At 44.5% G+C, this 17,933-nt stretch overlaps 1 protein-coding gene across 12 annotated transcripts in view; it reads left to right on the forward strand.

The window, feature by feature from the left end:
- The window catches only part of LOC308177222 (H(+)/Cl(-) exchange transporter 5), a 49,252-nt gene that overhangs the window by 15,914 nt on the left and 15,405 nt on the right, over positions 1-17,933 (forward strand). For 7 of the 12 annotated variants that reach the window (XM_080554100.1, XM_080554106.1, XM_080554102.1 and 4 more), the window contains exon 3: positions 5,490-5,639. In XM_080554100.1, the coding sequence (XP_080410226.1) occupies positions 5,607-5,639 (33 nt within the window). In that variant the 5' untranslated portion in view covers positions 5,490-5,606. Of the gene's footprint in view, positions 1-1,868; positions 2,709-5,489; positions 5,640-7,255; positions 7,280-7,358; positions 11,936-11,978; positions 15,263-17,933 lie in introns of those variants that run through there. The other 5 variants (XM_080554098.1, XM_080554099.1, XM_080554109.1 and 2 more) reach the window with 5 other exon arrangements.

Below are 17,933 nucleotides of genomic sequence, written 5' to 3' on the forward strand. Positions count from 1 at the left end.
GTTTGTATGTAGGTTGTGTTGGGAGGCTTCCCAGCTTCTTTAAAGCAGCCGAGTGTTTCAGCCCAGTCTGGCTGTACAGCAGTTCTTTGCCGTTGTTCAAACAGCAGCTGAGGGAGCGACCGAGCAGGGTTGTGGAAAACGTGCGATGGGGCTTTGAGGGGAGGAGAGGAGCTGCAGCCCTCCAGCCAAATCCACCCTGCGCGTTGTCAGCGAGCACAGGAGGGGCAGGGGCGGCCTCCTCCTCGCCTCGTCTCTGTGCTGTGGCTGTGAGAAGCCCCAGAGCCCTTTCACTACCTCACGTGAGCAAAGTGTACTAATGCGTGAGGAAGAAGCGGTTGTCTGCTCTTCAGAATAGAAACAGGCGGCCAGACAGCAAGAATGTAAGCATATGGTCATACAAGCATTTATTTGTCAATGTTTAAAATTGCAATAACAAAAGGCACGTTGCTAATCTTAACTGAGCCATTAAACCCTTCTGCTGAATGATTTATGCACTGCTTGGGAAATTGAGGCATTGCTAATAACACGGTTTACGTTTTGAAAGAACATTGCATTTTTCCCTGAAGATTTTTGTACGTCACATTCTGCACCCGAAGGGAGCCAAAACGTGGCTTAAAAAATCCCGTTGGTTTTCAGCTCACCCGTTGGTCACTTCGTGTGCCTTTCGTGTATCACTTCACGCCGCTTTCAAAGGCTGCCCTGGTATCTCAACTGAAATCTTGTTTTCAGGTGGGGGCAAACTTAGCTCTCAAGGAACGCTAATTCCAAAGGGGAGAGCTCCTCTCGCGTTTGGCACCTTTATGCTGTGTGCTGTGGTGGTGGAATCCCTCCCGTGGGCTCTGAGAGCTTTGCGAGGGGTAGGGTGCTGCAGAGCAGCCCTGCCGCAACAAAGAGCGTTCTGCTTTTCGTCACAGTGCACACGACAGAGCTGCTTTCCCTGTCCTGGGGGTATTGCTTTGGCACTGGCAGGGCATAAAGCTGCTTAGTTCAAATCTTCCTATAAATCTCCGCGGCTGTTACAGCAGGTGTTTGCAGTAATCTCTGTTGTTCTGCAATTAGTGCCTGGCGTTGTCTTCCCTTAGGCGGCCGGACCCGGGGTAACCACGGGAGAAGCACTTGTGGAGGTCTTCTGAAGTTACTACCTCCAACTTTGTATGCATGGTCTTTTGATGTTTAGCAGTTAAAGAAGAAATTACAATTCTCTGTTAAGATCAAAAGTTTCCTTTTGATCTTTCATTAAAATCGGAAAGAAAAAAACAAATCCCCCTTCCTCTGTCTTTTCACAAAGCACCCAGAGCGCGCTCTGCAGCTTCATCCCACATGAAGGTGAACCCGAGGGCAAGCTGAGGGGGCTGCTTTGGGACCTGTTAAACTTTGGGCTCATCTGACCCAGGCCTCCAAGCATTTTTCTAACGAGCAGCGTTTGCTGGCCACTTCCCTCTTGTAACTTACAGCCTGCATGTAGGGACCTGGGACTATGAGGTTTACGTGTCATGGACTGTGATATGAGGAAGTCTGAAACAGCTTGCTTAGTCTGCCAGTGCACTGAGGTTTCCCTCGTAGAGTAAGCTCCTCTGTCATGAAATGCTTTCCCTCCTTTTTTTTTCCTTACAGCACTGTGAGCATCTGGAGTGATGATGTTGTAGTAAAGCTCTGCTGGCACCAAGGCAGGTATTGACACAACAAGTATTGACATAATTACATGATTTCTTTTTTTTTTTCCCAGTTACAATTGCTTTCTCATGTGTTTTTCATTTGTGTATGGCTGAATCTTGGCATTGTGCAAAGGAACGTGCCTGTCTGTGTGCGGAGATCCTGCGGGGACAACATGGGGCTCAGGAGGAAACGTGAAGGTGGGAGCGGGGAGGAAAAAGTGCCCTGAACTTCAAAGCTCATTTTTGGTTCTCTAATCTCTGAAAAAGAGCAGTCTTGTGATCTGGGCTTTGGTTTTTCAGATTAAAGTAGCCGCTAGGTGGTAAACTTGCTCCTTCCTCACAGGAAGAATGACTCACGAAGGCAGCTGATCAGAATTACTCTGTGCTCTTTTTCAAGATTTTTTCTTCTCACATAATGTCCTTCTGCTGGTGGTGGAGCTGAAGCCAAGCCTTGTGTCAGACAGGGAAGAAAAAGTGTTTTGGAAACATTCAGCATGCTCTGACTTTTTGAAAGATGCAGGTTTGCATGCTGGAAAAGCTTTTTAAAGCCCCCCACATGGCTTAGCAGCAGCCAGGCAGGCACTGGCAGGCTTGCGGTCGCTGCTGCAGTTCCGTACCTCTGGGCTGGTGCCTTGCGAGGGGACGGGGAAATCCTGCTGGTGCCAAGGCAGCGCCAGGACCGGCACTCCAGCGAGCAGAGGAGCAGATGTTACTGCATGTGAGAGGTGATGTTGAAGCATGGACTAAGAGGAGCCTGCAGTATCTGGTGTTGAGTTGTATATTGCAAGCGATGGAGCTGACACTGGGCTAGGGGTGGTTCTGTTCTGCCAGGATGGCAGTGGGTGCTCTCGCTTCCTGGTTGCAGTTGCTGTCATCAGAGTCACTTCCAGGCATTACAGAGCCAACTTCTTCAGGCTTATTTCTTTGCTTCCCTTTGCCTGATTGAGATGGAAAAAAATGCCAGACTGAAAAAAGTAGGAGAGATTAATGGAAGCGTCTCCAGCAGAATGGCTTCTTATGCCCGCAAGCCCTGGGAGCACCTGGAGCCTTTTGGTACGTATGCCTGCCATGGGAGTCCTGGAGAGTGCATGAACTGTGCCAGCAGTTCTGTGAGATCTGGTAGGAAACAAGCAGCAATTGCCCACTGAAGTATTGTGGTAAATTAACCATAAGATAAGCGTGAGAACAGTCATTGTGTCTTTGTGTGCGTGGTTTAGCCTGGAAAAGCTTTGCTTGCCTGTAGAGGGAGTATTCTTGGGGTGGGGGGGAAGGTGGCTTAAATTTGTATCTCTGAGGGCTGCTTTAGGACTTGTAACACGTAATTGAATTATCTTCTGTGTGCATTTTTTCTGCATGTTAGATGTTATCTGGGTTCTGTTAGGACTAAGAAGTGTTTTGCTTTTTGCTTTTGTTTTCTAAATGGTGAGAACAAATTTGGAGATAAAGAGGGAGGAACGGGGAGCTGACAACTCCAATTCCTTCTTTTCAGCACAGGCACTTGTGCTTCTTGTCAGAGAAGGGACTCAGCTTTTAGCAGGCTATAAATTTGTGCTTTTAGTGCAAACAGAATACGTGAATACAGACTTCTTTTAAACCTACTCACATATTGCACAGTCTTACTTGAAAATACCTATTGTGACACACAGGCACAGAGTTTCTTGGCTCTCCTCTGGGGTGCATCAGGCCTTGTCTGCTGGGAACTGGAGCCCTGTGCTTCCTAGGAGCAGCCTGTCTGAGGGACAGCACAGCACGCTCTTGAAATTCAATTTTATCGTTAGCTGGCAAATAGCTTTGAATCCTTAAAAAACTGAAGTCTTTGGTTTTCTGCTGATCGAGGTATGTCTTTGTGCTTTCAGAATGTGTTAAAGGCATTGTTTGTGGCAGGGCAGAGTGCAGCAGCTCACGTGCCTTCCTGACCGCCCATCAGCAAGGATTCAACTGATGAGTTTGCATCAGCAAGCGCTCAGCACTTTCTTTACTCTGTGTGTTCTGCACCAGTTTAATGAGTGAACAGGGCTTAAAAGTTAAGCAACATTGTGCTCCACGGGGTAAGGCTCAGTAAAGAGCTCAGTGTGTCGCTTTGTGTAATGCCAAGATATTTTTGGGTGGTGTGGTGCCTTTTTTTGTAAAAGGAAGTGCTTTCTGCAGGCTGTGTAATTCATACTGTTTGCAAATGCTGTCTTTTTCCCTTCCTGAAATAAGGCTGAGCTGCATATTTGGTTCCTCTCTAATTCTCTTGAAAAATGTCTGTTTGCGAGGGAAAAGCGAACGTGGCCTACCGTCTCGTTAAGGTGAAAAGATGTCCATTTTTCAGGTTGCAAGGTCTCTTTTTGAGGCTAAGACCTGATTTATTTTTTTTCAAATTACGTTAGGATTAAGTGTTCAGAGTTTGTGCTCTCAGTTTCCCTACCATCCTCGGGGGGAGGAGGGGAGACAGGTCTTGTGTCATGGTCTGGTCCAGGCAGCTCCTTGGGATGGATAGGGCAGGCAGCAGGTTAGGGACACTTCATCAGGATTATTTATGAAGTTTAATAGCACGCTTCCATGAGTGAACTGCATTTTGAAGCATCGTGTTTAGGTAGTGAAAAGTCAATATTAACTTGGGTTGTTTTGATAATTTGTCTGTATCAGGACAGGTAGGTCAGTGAGCACAGCATGTCTGAAGAACATCACCCAGCTGTGTTTGTGAGGTTCCTTTCTCTGTTACGGGTTTTGCGTGACGGTCTAGCAATAAATACAAGGACACAGTGGGAGGTGAAATAGTCAAAAAAAAAAAAAAGGCCAAATGTCACTGTATACTTGTTGGAAGCACATGCAGAGATTATTTAGAAAATACACCAGTGGATGTCACATGCCTTGTCTAACTAATATGGTGGTGACCGGAGTCGTTCTTTACCTGCCATCAGAGTGGATTTTTAACTGCTCTGTCTGGTATTGATCAGCAAATATAAATTGATTTGCAGTCTTTGTGGGTCATCCAAAGACAAGTATTTGGAGAAAAAGGAAATGCTTTGAGTGTCTTTTTAGACCAATATCTGTAGAAATATTTGTTTCTCTGTAGAGAAAAACATCTGAGGCATTCAGGCTGCTCTTGGGTTTGAGTTCCTAGTTGCAGAAGCTTGTGTTGACTCATGCATTGTTACTGGATGTTGGACTTTGTATGTATAGCATTTAATTTTCCAAATGATCACACTGACATCTGATTCACAGGAGTGAAAACTGGTGGTGAGTGACATGTGACAATACATATGGGCTACGGTCAGCTGAAGTAGAGTCTGTTTCCAGTTTTTCAGGGGGTTGTTCTTTGCTTATAGTTTGTCAGTCTCATTGCCCTGATTAAACCTGTCTCATGTCTGGCAGCTGGCTTGCTGTGATTCAAAATCAATTTTAAGCATATTTCATATTCTACCATTTTCAGTTTAACTGAGCATCACAGGAAGGGGTTCATAATCCTGCTGTCTGTAAGGTCAGGAGCTCACATCCTGCAAAAAACTAATGCTGTGCTCCTAGGCTGCAGTGTTTAGGAGCTACTTGCTGTGCTAGCTTTGCAGGCCGTGGAGCCCAGCAGCAGGAGGAGGGGCTGCTGTTGGCCCTTTCCTCCTGCATGCTGGATCTGTCGTATGTGCTGCCCTCATTCAAAGCTGGAGAGTTAGCACACCTGCACAAGCTGTCTGGGATGCACTTACGGTCCCAGGACAGGGTCTGCTGTGTGCTTTGGTACTGTGCATTGGTGCCTCCCGTACTTCAGGACAGAATGCCAAGTAGACATCCATCCAGTTGGTTTTAGAAAATGAGTCTTCATGTTTGTGCTCTAAAAAATTTCCCTTTTTTCAGGTTTGGAAGTTCTGGCCATGGATCAAAAAGGCTATCGACGAGGAAGTTTCCAGAGCAGCACTAGCGATGAAGATATGCTAGAAATAGCAGGAGCATCTCTGGACTTCCCCATGGCCGATGATGACCCACCACTCGACAGAGAGATGGGAGGTAATACTCATGCATCTCTCCACTTCTTTTTTCATAATGTCTTTTGGCAGGATTTAATGTAAATATTTGCTCTGTGGATCTCACTTTTCTAGTGTGAAAGACTAGCATTTTGGCACCAATACAAATATTTTGGAGTATTCTGCACTGCATTATATCCATGAATAGGTTTCTGCAGAACACTCACATGTCATGCTTGGCATCTGATACTGCTTTTTTAAAGGTGGTTGATGGGAGGTGTGTGTCCAGTACAAGCAGAAAATATCCTTAAAATAAATGGCAATTGCAAGAAGCACGTGGTTGACTTCAGGGTGGTGGTGGGGAGGTGCTGCTTGTTTAGCTCTAGTGACTGAGCTGCCTACTGCTGGCTGTGTGCTTCCAGTGGCAAGGAGGAAAACTGTTCTCTTTAGCCATCTGTGTGGTCATCTTACTATAAAACGTAGTATATCCTGTCTCATCACTTGCTTTTAAGGTTCCTGAATAGAAAAGTTTCTAGAACTTCCAAAAGTAGCTGCTGCAGGGAAGAGCTGACCGTGCTATGAGGGAAGTATCTTTATCGTCAGTGTGAAAGGTGGAGATGACAGTGCTGAGTGATTCCTAGGGGGCTGTGATGTGAACAGAGACTGTCCCCTCCCCTTCCTGTCTTCCTTACCTACAATTTTAAAGGTTGTCCTTGGCCTTGCTGCAGTGGAGAGAATCTCAAAAGATTAAGAGAGTAAAAGGATTTGATGCTGAGCAGTATGAAACACTTGGCTTCTCCTGCCACTTCTTGTCTGTCAAGAAAGGATCTGTTATTACTTCTGTCTGAGCCTGAATTAGTGAAATTAATGTGGGAGAGATGAATGCACATTCTTTTGCTGACCTTTGGCACTAAATAAGCAAGATATACCTGGTTTTTGTCTTCCATGAATTATCATAAATTAGTTTAAAAGTGAAAATATTTTATTTTGGACAGCCAACTGCAAGTCTCTGTGACTTCCCATAAGCCTTTTGTCATCTTTTTCTCCCATCCTTGTTTGTCTTAGGGTAAAAACTAAAAATAAATCTTTCTATTTTGATTCTTGACTGTGTGATCTTGAGGTAGTACAAATGAAGAGACTTCCTCAAGGTCCTGTCACCTGCCAGTAGCTGAACTGGCTCTTCTGCTGGCGATACTGTGAGTACTATGTGAGTACTATGTGGTTTTCTTCTTGTCTGGGCCCCTTTCATCGCTTCCAGGCTCAAGCATGAGAAGAATTACTGTTTCTGTATCAATTGCATCAGTTCTGAGTGATAAGCGCAACTTTGTGGTTATGAAGTTCTATAAGTCTACAAAGGGAATGTGTGAAAGATGTGCGTCTTGAATGTGGTATTTCGTGGGTTATGCTGACTCCATCTAACGTGAAAGGCAATGGCTAGTACTGACAGGTTCGTGCTGTCACAGATAGCAGGCAGCATACTCCTCCAGCCTGACCTCGTGATGTCCATGACTTTTAGAAACAGACATATCACAGAATGGCCAAGGTTGGAAGGGACCTCTGAAGATCATCTAGTCCAGCCCCCCTGCCGAGCAGGATCGCCTAGAGCACATTGTGCAGGATGGCATCCAGGCGGGTTTCGAATATCTCAGGAGAAGGAGACTCCACAACGTCTCTTGGCAACCTGTGAGTCTGGGAGTCCACTTCAAAATTCCTCACATATAACATGAAATAATAACTTGTGACTGAAGTTCTTCTGAACGTACATTAATTACTACTATGTGCAGAATTAGATACATAAAAATAATTACTTTATGCATGTTGTTAATGCATCTCCTCTTGCAAGATGCTTTTTCTGTAGCTGTTTGGGTATGAGCTATCTGAAGTTAAATGTGTTTGTGTTTAATATTTAGAGAGAATGAGCTAAATTATTTCTCTAACTTTTTGTAAGGAAATTAATTACTCTATGGGGTTTCAAAGCAGTGGTAGGTAATGTAACATGCAGTGGCAGATAACTTGAGTTTGTTTTGCTATTTGCCTGAAACTCCTCTGCTCTGAAACTTCATCCCCTCTTTATCCCCTCAAAATGTTTTGCCGCTTGTCTGAAACAGTACTCAGTTGTTTCCCTCCTTGTTTAAGTAGGAATTTTCCACCTCTGCTCAGTGCATTTTGAAGGCCTGTGACACCTACTATGAAAAAAACTTGGTGGCAGGAATCACTTCGAGGGAAGCGGACTTCAGTTTAGCACAGCTGGCCTTGGTCCTTGGAGTGGTTAAGTATGCCCCACTAAAACATGAATTGGAATAAAGGTGGTGGGGGCAGCACTTGAGGAGGCCGCAGACTGCTACTCTGCAGTTTAACAACTGTTTGTCTGTTTCTTGCGATTTTAGCAAACTTAATCATGGAGAGAAGCAGTTTCAGCAAAAGGGGCTCTTTCTGTTAACAGGAAGTATAAATCTATGCTGGTTTTGACATTGAAGGAAAAGAGGAAATTTAAAAAGGGAAGTAGTTGCCTCCCTGAATGCTGGTTTCAGTTCTCTATGGATTTCCCCTACTGAACTCAGAAAATGTTTGTTGACAAATACTTGGGTGTCAAGTGCCCAACCTGTCCTTAAAAGGTGTAGCAGTGACACGTGCTTTACCTGAGCTGGAGACATGGTAATTGAAGTTCTCTTGTGGTGGAGTCTTCTGCAAACTTCTGGTTGGGACCTGTATTTCTCATGTGCTGCATTTGCTGTGACACGTTGAAGAATGGAGGTTTTTTAGTGATGCCATTTGAATCCAGAATCCAGTCCTCTTTCACCTTCTCCAAGACTAGCAGTGTCTTAGAAACTCTCCTGTGAATTAGTTGTGGCATCTCAAGTATGAAAATGATTGCAACTGGAGCTTTTAGATCCTGTGAAATGACTTGAAGTATCACGTGCTTTTTGATAAATTTGTGTATCTGGATTGCATTTCACAGCCAGTGCTCTTTCAAGCTTTCCTTAAGAGCCCTGACTAATGAGAGACAGGATTTTCTTGCTGTGTTAGGTCTCAGATGGAAACGGGCAGCCTTGCACGTGGCCTGTAACATGCGATGCTTGTATTGAAAAATATCTTTTTCACAGGATCTATACAGAGTGTGAGACTTTGTTCCTAACTGGTATTTGCATGAATGCACCTACTTTCTAGAGTCTTGAGTTCTATGAGAGCTTGATGTAGTTGTAGATATTCTGAGTTCTTCAGGCTTGGTTCAGTCGAAATGATTTGCAAGACTGCAGGTACTTTTAATGCCTGCTACTGTGCTGTCTGCGTTAATGAAAAGTCACCATGAGTAACACGATATTACTCTTATCTTTTTTTGTTTGGACTTCAGCATTTTGTCAATAAATGATAACAGGTAAGTCTCCTTGCTTTTACACAATGTGCTTGAGAATCAAACTTGACTTTCTTTTATTTTTTTTATAAAATCCACTGATACTTCTCTAGTTTTCCCTATCTTGACACTAAGGCAATAGTATTTCTTATGCCAGGCAGCAACTGAATCCTAGCTGTGGTTTGTCAAAGTTGTTAGCACCTCAGCAGCTGTGCTAAATTAGACGTAGCAAAGGCCACAGACTTCTTTCTGATACTGCCTTAGTCTTACCTTAGGCATTTCTAGAAATCTAGGAGAAAGCATAAATTGTATCCTTGCCCAAAAGATAGGTAGGATGGCACAGTGCTCTTAAGGATGCAGTTGTGCTTTCTGTAAGTTATTCTGTCTTACTGGCATCTCTTCCTTTCTGTGCCATAGTAAAGGTAACCTGACCTACACAGGATATTCAAGGTGCATTTATACAGCAGCAAATCTTTATCTTTTTAGTTTAAAGGATTTAGAAAAAGCTATTTCCTTGTTGATTAACTGCTGTTGAGTATTGAGCAGTCATTTTCAGAGAATTATCCACAGACACTTGAATTTTTGTCAGACATACTGACTTAGAGCATGACATTGTTTAGAGTTGTGTTGTCATATCTCCCTCTCCCTTGCCTTGCTTTGTTAACACTTGAGTTTCTTTTGCCCTTTTGTAATCCAGCTGTAGTCCTTCAAAGCTGTCTGAAGAGATGCTAGTTACCCAGTACAAGTTAAGGTAAGTGTAGGCACTGCTTTCTTGGACGACTTACAAATATGCTGTGTAGTCCAATACAAGCAAAAATGAGTGAGATTCCACCATTTCCTTTCTCCTGTTTGGAAAACCAGTGAATTTAGCCATTAGCATCCTGTATCTTCATCCAGTTGGTCTTCTGTGAGAGAACTTTCCCAGTGATTCCCAGAAAGCTTTATTTGCGTAAGACCCTCTAAAGAAGGTTCTGTAAAAAGCTTCAGGGATACCCAAATACATTGCCAGTTATTATGTCTGTGGTCCTGTTGCTTTTTGGAAGAAATACAAGATTTACATGGTCTAATTCCTGTAACAAAAGCTCTGTTGGAACAGATGCCTTAGCAAATACTGAGTCTCCTAGCTCAGCTATTGCTTCTGTTGTTTGTTATGAAGGTAAGTTGTACTTGGTATTCCTTTTCCCAACTATTAAATTTGTATCTACAGATAGTTTTCTCTGAACAGTAGTTCTGGTTGGGTGTATAAGTTAGTCAATGATGCCAACTTATTTTGCGCTTTTCTTTTGCGGCTCTTCCTCAACTCATTACAGTGGTGAAGCAGGTACTGGGAACGGGAGGAACAAGGTGCAGTGCTTGGGTATCACAGTAGCCTCTGGATGTACTTTAAATTGTAGGGGACAAAAGCAGGACTGTGTTCCCCACTTCTTCAGGAGAAAGACTTAAAACATTTAAAGGCTGGAAAGGTCTCTTGTTGTACAATTTAAGGTTTCTTTTTTCTTTTGAGCTCTAAGGGAAGAATTGAGAATTAGAGTAGTGTTAGGAGTATGCCCTAAAGTGTTGCAGGATAAGCTAATAAGCAGGATAATAAGTTAATACACAGGGCTGTGAGAAGAGGACCAGCTGAAGATAGGCATTCAATCCTGGCTGCCAGATCTGCTATTGGAACCATAACACTGAATACATGTGGTGGAAGTGGTATTGTCAGCTCTCTGCAGCTGCATTTGCTAAATTCAGACCTGCAAGTCCACATGTTACTGTTGTTGCTTCATCTGGCAGTACTTTTGGCATATTCTTCAGCTGCATTTGTCCTTGAATTCCATATTGCCAGAGCAGTAGGATGCCCTGCTGAGCCTCTACCCGGCACAACGATAAGACCAAAGTTAACGTTTGCTAATGTGTAGTGTTTCAGACTTGTGAGACAAGGTTTAAATGACAAGTTATCACTAGTAATTGAAGCCAGAAAAACTTAATCACGAGCCCCTTTGAGTTCTTATGTACATTGAATGGCAAGATAAATAGTGCTAATGAGGCCCTGGAGGGGTTGCAGACAGCACAATGACATATTGCTTGAGGGTAAAAAATAAATGAATTGTCTGCCTGCTAGAAGGCGGTAAGCAAAGAGCATTGCCACTAGCCTTTTAGTGAGCAAAATGACAACGAAGTGGGAGAAGAAAGACTTTGCAGTACATCTGTGACTGATTCCCCCCACTCAGGAAACTCCGCTGCTAAATGTGTTTTCCTGCAATGTAGTTTGGCTTGGTCCCAGGCGTGTGTGCCAGGAGCATCATAGCCCTTGCTCTCATCTGACATGTTTAACTGTCAGTGTTTGTGATAGGGGTCATCCCTCCACAGACAGACTGCGGATGAGGTTGTTAGTTGGCATTTTTTGTCAGTCTTTGGAATCGGATTGTTGGGGTGAAGGGTATCTGGAAATTCTCAGCATACAGCTCTAACCCACCCGACTTCAGAGAGCAAACAGCATTAGCAACAAGTTATTCTGCATCTCAAAGCCCCTGCGCAGCCAGCTTCAGCCATCTGCGCACTGAGTCTGTGCAGCACAGCAAGCAGGCGGATATTAGTGCTGGGGAATGTATGCCGCCGGACAAAATGTCCTGAAGGCTGTCAGAGGAGCTCTGGTTGCAGCTTCAGGATGAGACCTCTTTCCGTAAATCAGGAGTCGCAATCCGTGGATGTAGTCCGCTCTTTGCCCTTTCTTCCCTGCCTGCAAGCGGGAGCCTCTCCCTGTGCTGCCGAGATCCTGCCCCTTCCAGGCGGTGGAAGGGCTGGCTCATGTGACGGTGGCTGCTGACGACATGCTTGGGGAGCAGGGAGAGCCCAGCACTGCCCGCGTTTGTCTTCACCTGAGTCCGAGGGAAAAGGATGCAGCGAGCGCTGCCGTAGAGGAACCAACACCCATTTTCCCTTGACTCGCGTCGCTGTGCGATGGGCTGGTGAAGGTCCTTCTGCAGGAAAAGGAGCGAGTGAGGGTAAGGAGATGGTTTCCAGGGAGGAAGGGGAACACATCTGCCTGTAGATGCACACTGCAGGGGCTGTGAGGCAGCAAACTGCTGCTCACGGCTCTGAAGCTGCTCTGGTTTCTCCTCAGACGAAGGGTTTGATTGCAAAGGGTGAGCAGCCAGGGTGGTCTTTTGGATTTCTGCTGTGTGATGATTGTGTACGGCAGTTCTTCCTTTTGTCTGAAAAAAAAATATGATTCTTTTTCCGTATTTGTTATGGGAAAGCAGCATAGGACACTTCTCTTGCATGCGCTGTGTTGGCAGGCCAATTAATAAAGCGCTGTAGGTTTCCTGTATTGCAAATGACAGATGCCTGTAACTTTAAAGAGCACTGCCTTCTTTTTTTTTAAGCCAGGAAGAATCTCTAAAATGGAGCATTAACCCATTTAGGAAAGAAGAGGTGATCCAAAAATAAAATAAAATCTGTTTAAATATGAACAGTACTTCTCTGACAGGACAGTATTGAACTTGCTGTCTCTGGGTTTTAAATACTGATTTGGAGGTATATATGTTAGGAATTGGAGAGACCTACAGGATCATCGTGATTGTGTTTTGACAAGGCATTACTGAGCAGATTTTCCTGATTTATTCCTATATGAATTTCCTAGGATTCTTTATTTGAACAAGCTGAGGCAGGAAATACGATCTTGATAAATATTTATGGCTGTCAGCCATTTTATAGTTTAGTATTAATCAGGGAAAAAAATATAAGGACATTTTCTCATTATTTTTTGTGAAATAGACTGCTTATCCACTTGCACAGCCATGAAGTTGTCATGTATTGCTTGGGGACTTCGGGGTTCTGATTTGGTAATATGAAATCCAGTCACTTTAGGCACGGGAGACTGTGCTGCTGAATGGGATCAGTGTCTGGAGAGCAGGTTCGGTCTCCAGAGTGCACCTGGCTGTTCCTGAGCAGGCAAGTCAAGGTGAACTGTCCTTTCTGTGCTTGACCTCTTTGCAGAGACTCACAGTGCGGTTGCTTGCTGCCGTCTTGATGGAATGTGGAGGCTGATACCTGTGTGACTTTTGGCCCTGTTTAACAGGGCAGACCTGAGGATTCAGTTACTGCAGCCCCTTTCGCTTGCTGAGCAGTGCTCTGTACTGACGCTGTGCCCTTTAGGTCTGGTCCATGTTGCTCTGTGGTAGCTCTGAGCTGGGAGGAGGTTCCCAGGGCAGCTGAAAGTCACTGGCCTGGGCAGTTGTTTCAGAAGATTGAGCAAGGAATGACAGCCATCTCATCTTTCGGCAGAAAATGCTTCTCAATGTTGTATCAGCTTGGTTTAACACCACTTTTGATACTTTTTCTTTGGCCTTAATTTTTATCTTGAAGAAAGACTGTGATAAGTGTCCACAGATAAACTGAGCAAACAGTGAAAATGTGCTGTCTCCAGTATGGATGTATGAAATGCTATGGCACTTCTAGAAGTTTTGGTCATTCCTTTAGAAGCAATAACGAACTATTTTGACTGATTTGCTTGGTTTTGAGAGGTGTGTTCAGGAGCTGGTAGTTTATCTCATTTTACGTTTCTCAAGGCAGAAGTAATGTAGTCTTAGGATAACTGGGCATGGTATTAAAAAAAAAAAAAAAAAGAAACAAAAAACCTCATCACCCACACTTAGCAAAGCCTCAAAGACCTCCCAGTAGTGCTATCTTGCTGTTTCAATCTGAAGCTATTCTAAAAGTGATGTTGCAACGGTGGTTCCTTTATTTTTAGCTCCGTCCCCTAAATGATGTCTGGATGGATGCTGACTTTCCTTAATGCTGTTCAAAGCAGTCAGTAACCTTTGCTGGATGTACTGAATCTGTTGCCTCTACTGTTAGTCACAAGATCGTTTTTCTGTGCCACTGTTATGGGTGGTTGAGGAGATTTTGGTCTGTCAGATCTGTAGAATAGTACTTGGGATTTCCAGTGGGCATACTTGAATGGGGAAGTCTTTGAAAACATTGATACCAGTTTGTGTATTTTCTGTTGAGTGCAAAAATGTTGTTGAAAACAGAGTACTTCCAGGCTCTCAACAAATGTGTACTGTTTTCTTTACAGTGCAAGTTGGGTGGGTTGGATTCATGGTCTGTGAACTCCACTGGTTGGGGAGATCTTTGGAGAAACTCACTTAACCTTTTTTTTTTATCCTAAATGAAGCAAGGATTTTTTCTTTTTCTTCCTGAAGTAGGTTATTTTGTGGTACTTTTCAAGTGTGCTATGAGACTGATCTTGTTTTCTTCATTATTTTTTTTTCTTAATGCCTTCTTTGCCTCAGTCATTAGCAGAAAGACCAGTTGTTCTCTGGGTACTGACCAGTTGTTCTCTGGGTACTCAGCACCCTGAGCTGGTAGATAGGGACGGGGAGCAGAATAAAGCCCTCATAATCCATGAGGAAATGGTTAGTGAACTACTACACCACTTAGACATACACAAGTCTATGGGGCCAGATGGGATCCATGTGACGATACTGGGGGAGCTGGCAGAAGTGCTCACCAAGCTGCTTTCCATCATTTACTTATCATCAGTCCTGGCTATCTGGGGAGGTCCTAGCCAACTGGTCGCTAGCAAATGTGACACCCATCTACAAGAAAGGCCTGAAGGAGGACCCGGGGAACTACAGGCCTGTCAGTCTGACCTCAGTGCCAGCGATGGAGCAGGTCATCCTGAGTGCCATCATGCAGCATTTGCAGGACAACCAGGCAATCAGGCCCAGTCAGCATGGGCTTACGAAAGGCAGGTCCTGCTTGATGAACCTGATCTCCTTCTGTGAGAAGGTACCGCACTCTGGATGGGGGAAAAGCTGTGGATGTTGTCTACCTAGACTTCACTATGGCATTGGAACAGGCTGCCCAGGGAGGCGGTTGAGTCACCATCCCTGGAGGTCTTCAAGAAACGCGTGTCTGTAGATCTTAGTAGCAAGGGTTAGTGGTAGACCTGTCAGTACTAGGTTAAAGGTTGGACTGGATGATCTTGGAAGTCTTTTCCAACCTCAGTGATTCTATGATTCTATAAATGAAATACTAAACATTATCTTTTTTATATGGGAATTCTAATACTTTTTCATTTACTGCCTTTCAATTTTGACCCAGTTTTTGTTTTATCTTTTTTTTGCCTCTGAATAACTGTAAACACTTCATGTCTTACAGAACTGCACCTAGATTTATTCTCCTGCCCAAGTCTGATAAATCAACCTCTCTACCAAGAGTGTCTCCATCTGTACACCCTTGGAAGTTCTCCGTAGCAGTGTAATCTTGGGGGGAAGACCATGCATGGTGGACTGGAACACGCATGATGGGGTTACGAGGACTATGTGAGCTGATGCTTGCTCTGCAGAACATAAAGTGTTTAGGTGGCATTTGTTTTTTTCCGGACTGCCAAGTGAATGATTCCTGATTGTATCAGTTAGGGGGTTGCTAACTCAAATGAGAAGCTGTCTACTGAGTACCTTAGTCTCTTGCTGCCTTTTCATAGCTTATGTCCTCTACTTCCCTTTGGTTTGTTGCTGGCTGGCAACTACTTACTGAGGTTGCTCAGCGTGCAGTCTGTCTGGCAGCACCTTTCTCTTCCCACTTTCCAAACAGGAATATGTGTTGTACAAGCCTACTTTAAGAGGTCTGCAGAGCTGGGATGACAGGGACTTGATCTGTGCAACTCCCTTCTTGATCGTGTGACGCACAGCTTTGTTTTAGGAAAGGTGTTCTTTCACTTGAGCTTGGTTTGGATCATAACTGTCAGTGAGTGAAGGCTGCAGTTCAGAAGAACTAAAGCTCTGCAAAGAACGGAGTTGTCAGCTATCAGTTCTAAGAAACCCTTCCTGGTTTGTACTTTTGAAGTAGTCATTTTTCTTTAGTGTGATTTTTTTATTTTTTAAATGAAGAAGCAAATAGCACTGTAGCAGACTAAGGTAAAGCTTAGGAGCTCTTTGGCTGTTAGGGACATGGAGAGAGCTTTTGGGAATGAAGGTAGCATGAAAAGCTTCTTAAGGGAGTTTCAGATTAGTATTCAGTATGTAAAGTAGCATCATTTTTTATCTTAAGAGGACACTTTTGTATACTGGAAAATACTGTAGGGCACCTTTCATCTCCACTGAAATTTAACACACTGTTTCTTGCAGTAACCCAGCAAATTTTTGCCCTTTCAGCATTTGGTGGCTTAGCAAGAAAAATACATGGAGTAAAATTAATGAAGAATTCTGTTGTTATTGACTTGGAGCAGAGGCCTCAGTGCTTGCACAAGCAAAAGAATGAAGCTTGGGCTGAATTGCACGGAAGAACTTGTTCCATGTCAATCTGTCAGGAGAACTCCTTGATTTCCCTGGCTAAAGTTTAAAAGACTTCTGTGTGTTTCCCCACCTACCCTGATGTGTTTCAACACCATCAAACTGCTTGAACGGGGCTTTAAGAAACAAGTTTTTAAAGGAGCAAGGAGTAAGCGTTACATTAGTGGGATTTCCAAAGTTTCTTTTCAGATCAAAGATGCCAATATTTTATTTTAGGAGCAAAGAAAAGCAGGAATAGATTTGTGAGTGTTTTCCAGGTGGAAGAGATCTAAGTGCGTTTTCCTGGGCAGTTAAAAACCACGCAGGTCCAAGGTTTCTGCCTTGGAAGCCATAGGGTCGGCTCCGTTCTGCTGCTTTTCTGCCCGCGGCCTTTTCCTTCAGGTGGAGCAGTGAGGAGGGCAGGGTGCTGGGCAGGATTTTCTCTCCCCTTACTCACTGAACCCTGTACTCTTGGGCAATTTGCCTTCTCTGCCTCTTACTTCATTTGGAGGCCCTCTTTGCTGAAGGTCTCTGTCCCAAACGGCTGAAAAAAAAATCCTTTTTGTTTAGCCAGTAAAGCCTGTTAGGCAGCACTGGTTAACCACCGGTGCTGGGGGTGTCAGAGAATTGATCAGTGCTGAGGTCAGTAGTGCTGCTCAGCTTCCTGATGGCTGTTTCTAGCTGCTGGACGTGGGGGAGCATCTCCCTCGAGGCACCTGGGAGGCCTGCGCTGCGGAGCGTAGGAGCTGGAAGTGGGGCCCTCACGGGAGGAGGAATCGCGCGGCAGAGGGATAGGCCGGAAGGTGGCAGGGGCCTGGCATCTGGACACAAAGACAACACTAATCCGCTGGGTTTAACCCACTTCCTGTGACGGGGTCCAGAATTAATATTTTTTACTTGGCAGAGAGTGTTGGAACTGTAGGAATGACGCTCAGGAGGTTTTACTGTGAAGCATGGGTTTGAAGCTACGCGGAGCTTTTGTATGCCATCTCCAGATGGACAAGGTCAACCCTCGTCACACTGTAGATTAATAGTTTTCTGCAAGCACTTACTATGCCTGCCCCACACCCTTGGTCTGTGCTTCTAACTGTGAAGAGATGGTCTTGTGACCAAAATTTTGGGAGCTTCCTATTCAACATCATGGGCTGGAGCAGATTAGACAAAGTCAAGTGATTGGTAGTTGGCTGGGTTTATTTGACCTGAAAGGAGACAGCAAGCCCTTCGGGTAACGGGGAAACGTGGCTCTTCTCAAGCTCCGATTGCTTTCTCTGCTTTGTGTGCACTGCTGTCTCCCCTCAAGCGATGGCTGGGGAGGATAGGGTCAGGTGGGCATTTGCTTCTCCCTGCTGCCATTCACAGTCCTAGTTTGGTTCTTGCTTTATTCTTGCACTGGATCTCACTGAAATCCCTTCAGCTCTGGTGGAAGTCTTAAATATTTATTCAGTTTCCCTTCTTCCTTTCCCCGCTGTTTCCCTCAAGCCACAGTATGCCCTGGATTTAGGGAACAGTAAAATCTAGGTGCTAGTTTACTTTGGTTCCTGAACAAATGTTTCCAGAAAAGAGCCCATCTCCTTATGAACTGTTGAAGCTGGGGACGTGCATATGGGTGCTGAGCAGTTAATCCCTGGGACGCTTGCTTGGTGCATGTAGCTGAAGGAACAGCTCGTAAGCTGTTTACTTACCCTGAAATCTGTATTGTTCCACTTAAGTCAGCACTTCAGTG

Source organism: Anser brachyrhynchus (assembly GCF_964034855.1).
Source record: "Anser brachyrhynchus genome assembly, chromosome: 13".
In the NCBI taxonomy this organism is placed as follows: domain Eukaryota; kingdom Metazoa; phylum Chordata; class Aves; order Anseriformes; family Anatidae; genus Anser; species Anser brachyrhynchus.